Source organism: Cyprinodon variegatus, unplaced genomic scaffold (assembly GCF_000732505.1).
Source record: "Cyprinodon variegatus isolate N-32 unplaced genomic scaffold, C_variegatus-1.0 Scaffold1158, whole genome shotgun sequence".
Classification (NCBI taxonomy): domain Eukaryota; kingdom Metazoa; phylum Chordata; class Actinopteri; order Cyprinodontiformes; family Cyprinodontidae; genus Cyprinodon; species Cyprinodon variegatus.
The window spans coordinates 227806-229753 of NW_015151611.1; the positions used below are offsets into that span (position 1 = coordinate 227806).

A 1948-nucleotide genomic window follows, 5' to 3' on the forward strand; every position below is an offset into this window, starting at 1 on the left:
GTAACTGAACACACCATCTCACACATTCAGACTTTAAAATATATATTCAGCATATAAATACTCCTATATTCAGACTACTGCTTTTTTTTTTAATTTAATTTAAGGTTTAATGTTTTTAATAAAATTGATGAAGATACCTTATTCTGAAAATTAAAAACTTTTCCCTGCAATTTAACTAGTTATTTTTAAATATATTTTAAATAATTACCAGAAGGCTAATAAGGACTAATAAAGACTAATTAGGAAGTTATACTGCAATGCATTCATTATGCAGTATAGCAGAACACTTTAACTGGCTGCCACAATCAAAAGGTTTTATCCATGAAGAAAGATGCAATTAAAAAAAAAACAAAACAAAACAATTCAAAATTGTAACTTCAGAAACAAATAGTTTAATTTGATAACAACAGAGATACATCCATGAGTGAAAAGAAAATTAAGCTTGTGGGGGTTATACAGAATGTTATATCTCCACAAGCTTACTATTTTTCGAGCTCACTTTCAAAATTACTGATTGGGAACTCAGCAGAAGAACACGTTCAAATTCAGGGGAAATTCTCGTAAATCGGGAGATTTGGCAAGTCTGTTAATAGCTGTAGTTATAAAGCTTCTTTTAGAGAGACTCCAAAGGACTACATTTAGTCCTTCCCACTTTTACACTGACATTCACACACTGATGGTGGAAAGCTAAATCCAGACACCATTGGGCCATCTGACCACCACCATCTCACCGCCAACATTTTTTAGGAGCTCCGGCAGCAGTAATGTCATCGTAGATATCAGATTTGTAATCCTTAAACTGCAAAAATATTGGAATCTGTGCTTAGATGTCAGCCAAACCCATTTTCACAGGGAAGGATAAATCCTTTCTGTAAACCAAACATTACCTGTGACACATCTGACTCAATAACCATTTAGAATAAATATTTTCATTAATTTAAGACAAAAATATTAAAATACTTTATACTTTGTATAAAGTATAAAGTGATTTGAGCCAAAAATAATCAAATACTTTAAACTTTGTATTATATTAAACTCATAATAATAAGTGACTGCAGCTGTGATACAAGTAATTATGAGGAATCATAAATCCAAGTCAAGAATATTAGGGAAATATGCCATGATGTAACTTTGAGGAATGCTTTGCTTGAAAGAAACACAAGGATCAAACATCTGTGAAATGTCTATGCATATTAAGGCTTTATAAACACAAAAACATTTTATCATATGGTAGAGTGTTAATAAAGAAAATAATGCTTTAAAACCTTATATGAAAATACTGTATTATTATTTTTCCCGCCCAACACCAGAAAAGCCACCAGCTGATGTAGAAAAATCCTACCAGATCAGCATCAAAGTGAGGTGAGTCCTTCTGATACATGAAACCATTGATACAAATACAGCATGCAGATTGAATGATTTTTAGAGTTTTAAATATGAAATGAATGAAACTTTAAAAAATCAACAAAAGTTATCTAGATATGTGCTTGAATTATCTTTAAAGATCACCCTATCCTGTAAAATTTCTTTCTTAGCATCCTGGTCTATCCGTGTGTCCTTAGATACAGTAAATTCAGCCACCTGCTTGCAAGAAGTTGCTGCTTTAAAGGAAATCCAATTATTCTATGAGTAGGAGTGAGATATAATTGCTCTGAAGTTTTACTCAAACATAAATGGAAAACCTCCAAAAGGAGGCAATGTTGTAGCTGAACCACTTTAACACACTCCTTTTATGGTGAGAAGTAGTGACTCTTCTCTAAACTTTGGAAGATGACACAGGCTTCCACCTATTGGTAAGAATAAGCTCAGAGTTAAGTTGCTCTTCTCCACTCTGTCTATCCTTCTCCCACTACATCCTGGCGCAATCTTGACTAGGCTCTTAGATACTTGGCTCAGGTGCTTGAGAAGAATTTACCCTGACCTGGATAGTGTAGCCTAACCTGACTCC

At 33.3% G+C, this 1948-nt stretch overlaps 1 protein-coding gene across 1 annotated transcript in view; it reads left to right on the forward strand.

The window, feature by feature from the left end:
- Positions 1-1948, forward strand: part of LOC107101819 (complement C3-like) — a 42204-nt gene that overhangs the window by 36206 nt on the left and 4050 nt on the right. Inside the window, exons 35-36 of the mRNA XM_015400878.1 lie at positions 527-581; positions 1311-1362. Coding sequence (XP_015256364.1) covers positions 527-581; positions 1311-1362 — 107 coding nt within the window. The remainder of the gene's footprint in view (positions 1-526; positions 582-1310; positions 1363-1948) is intronic.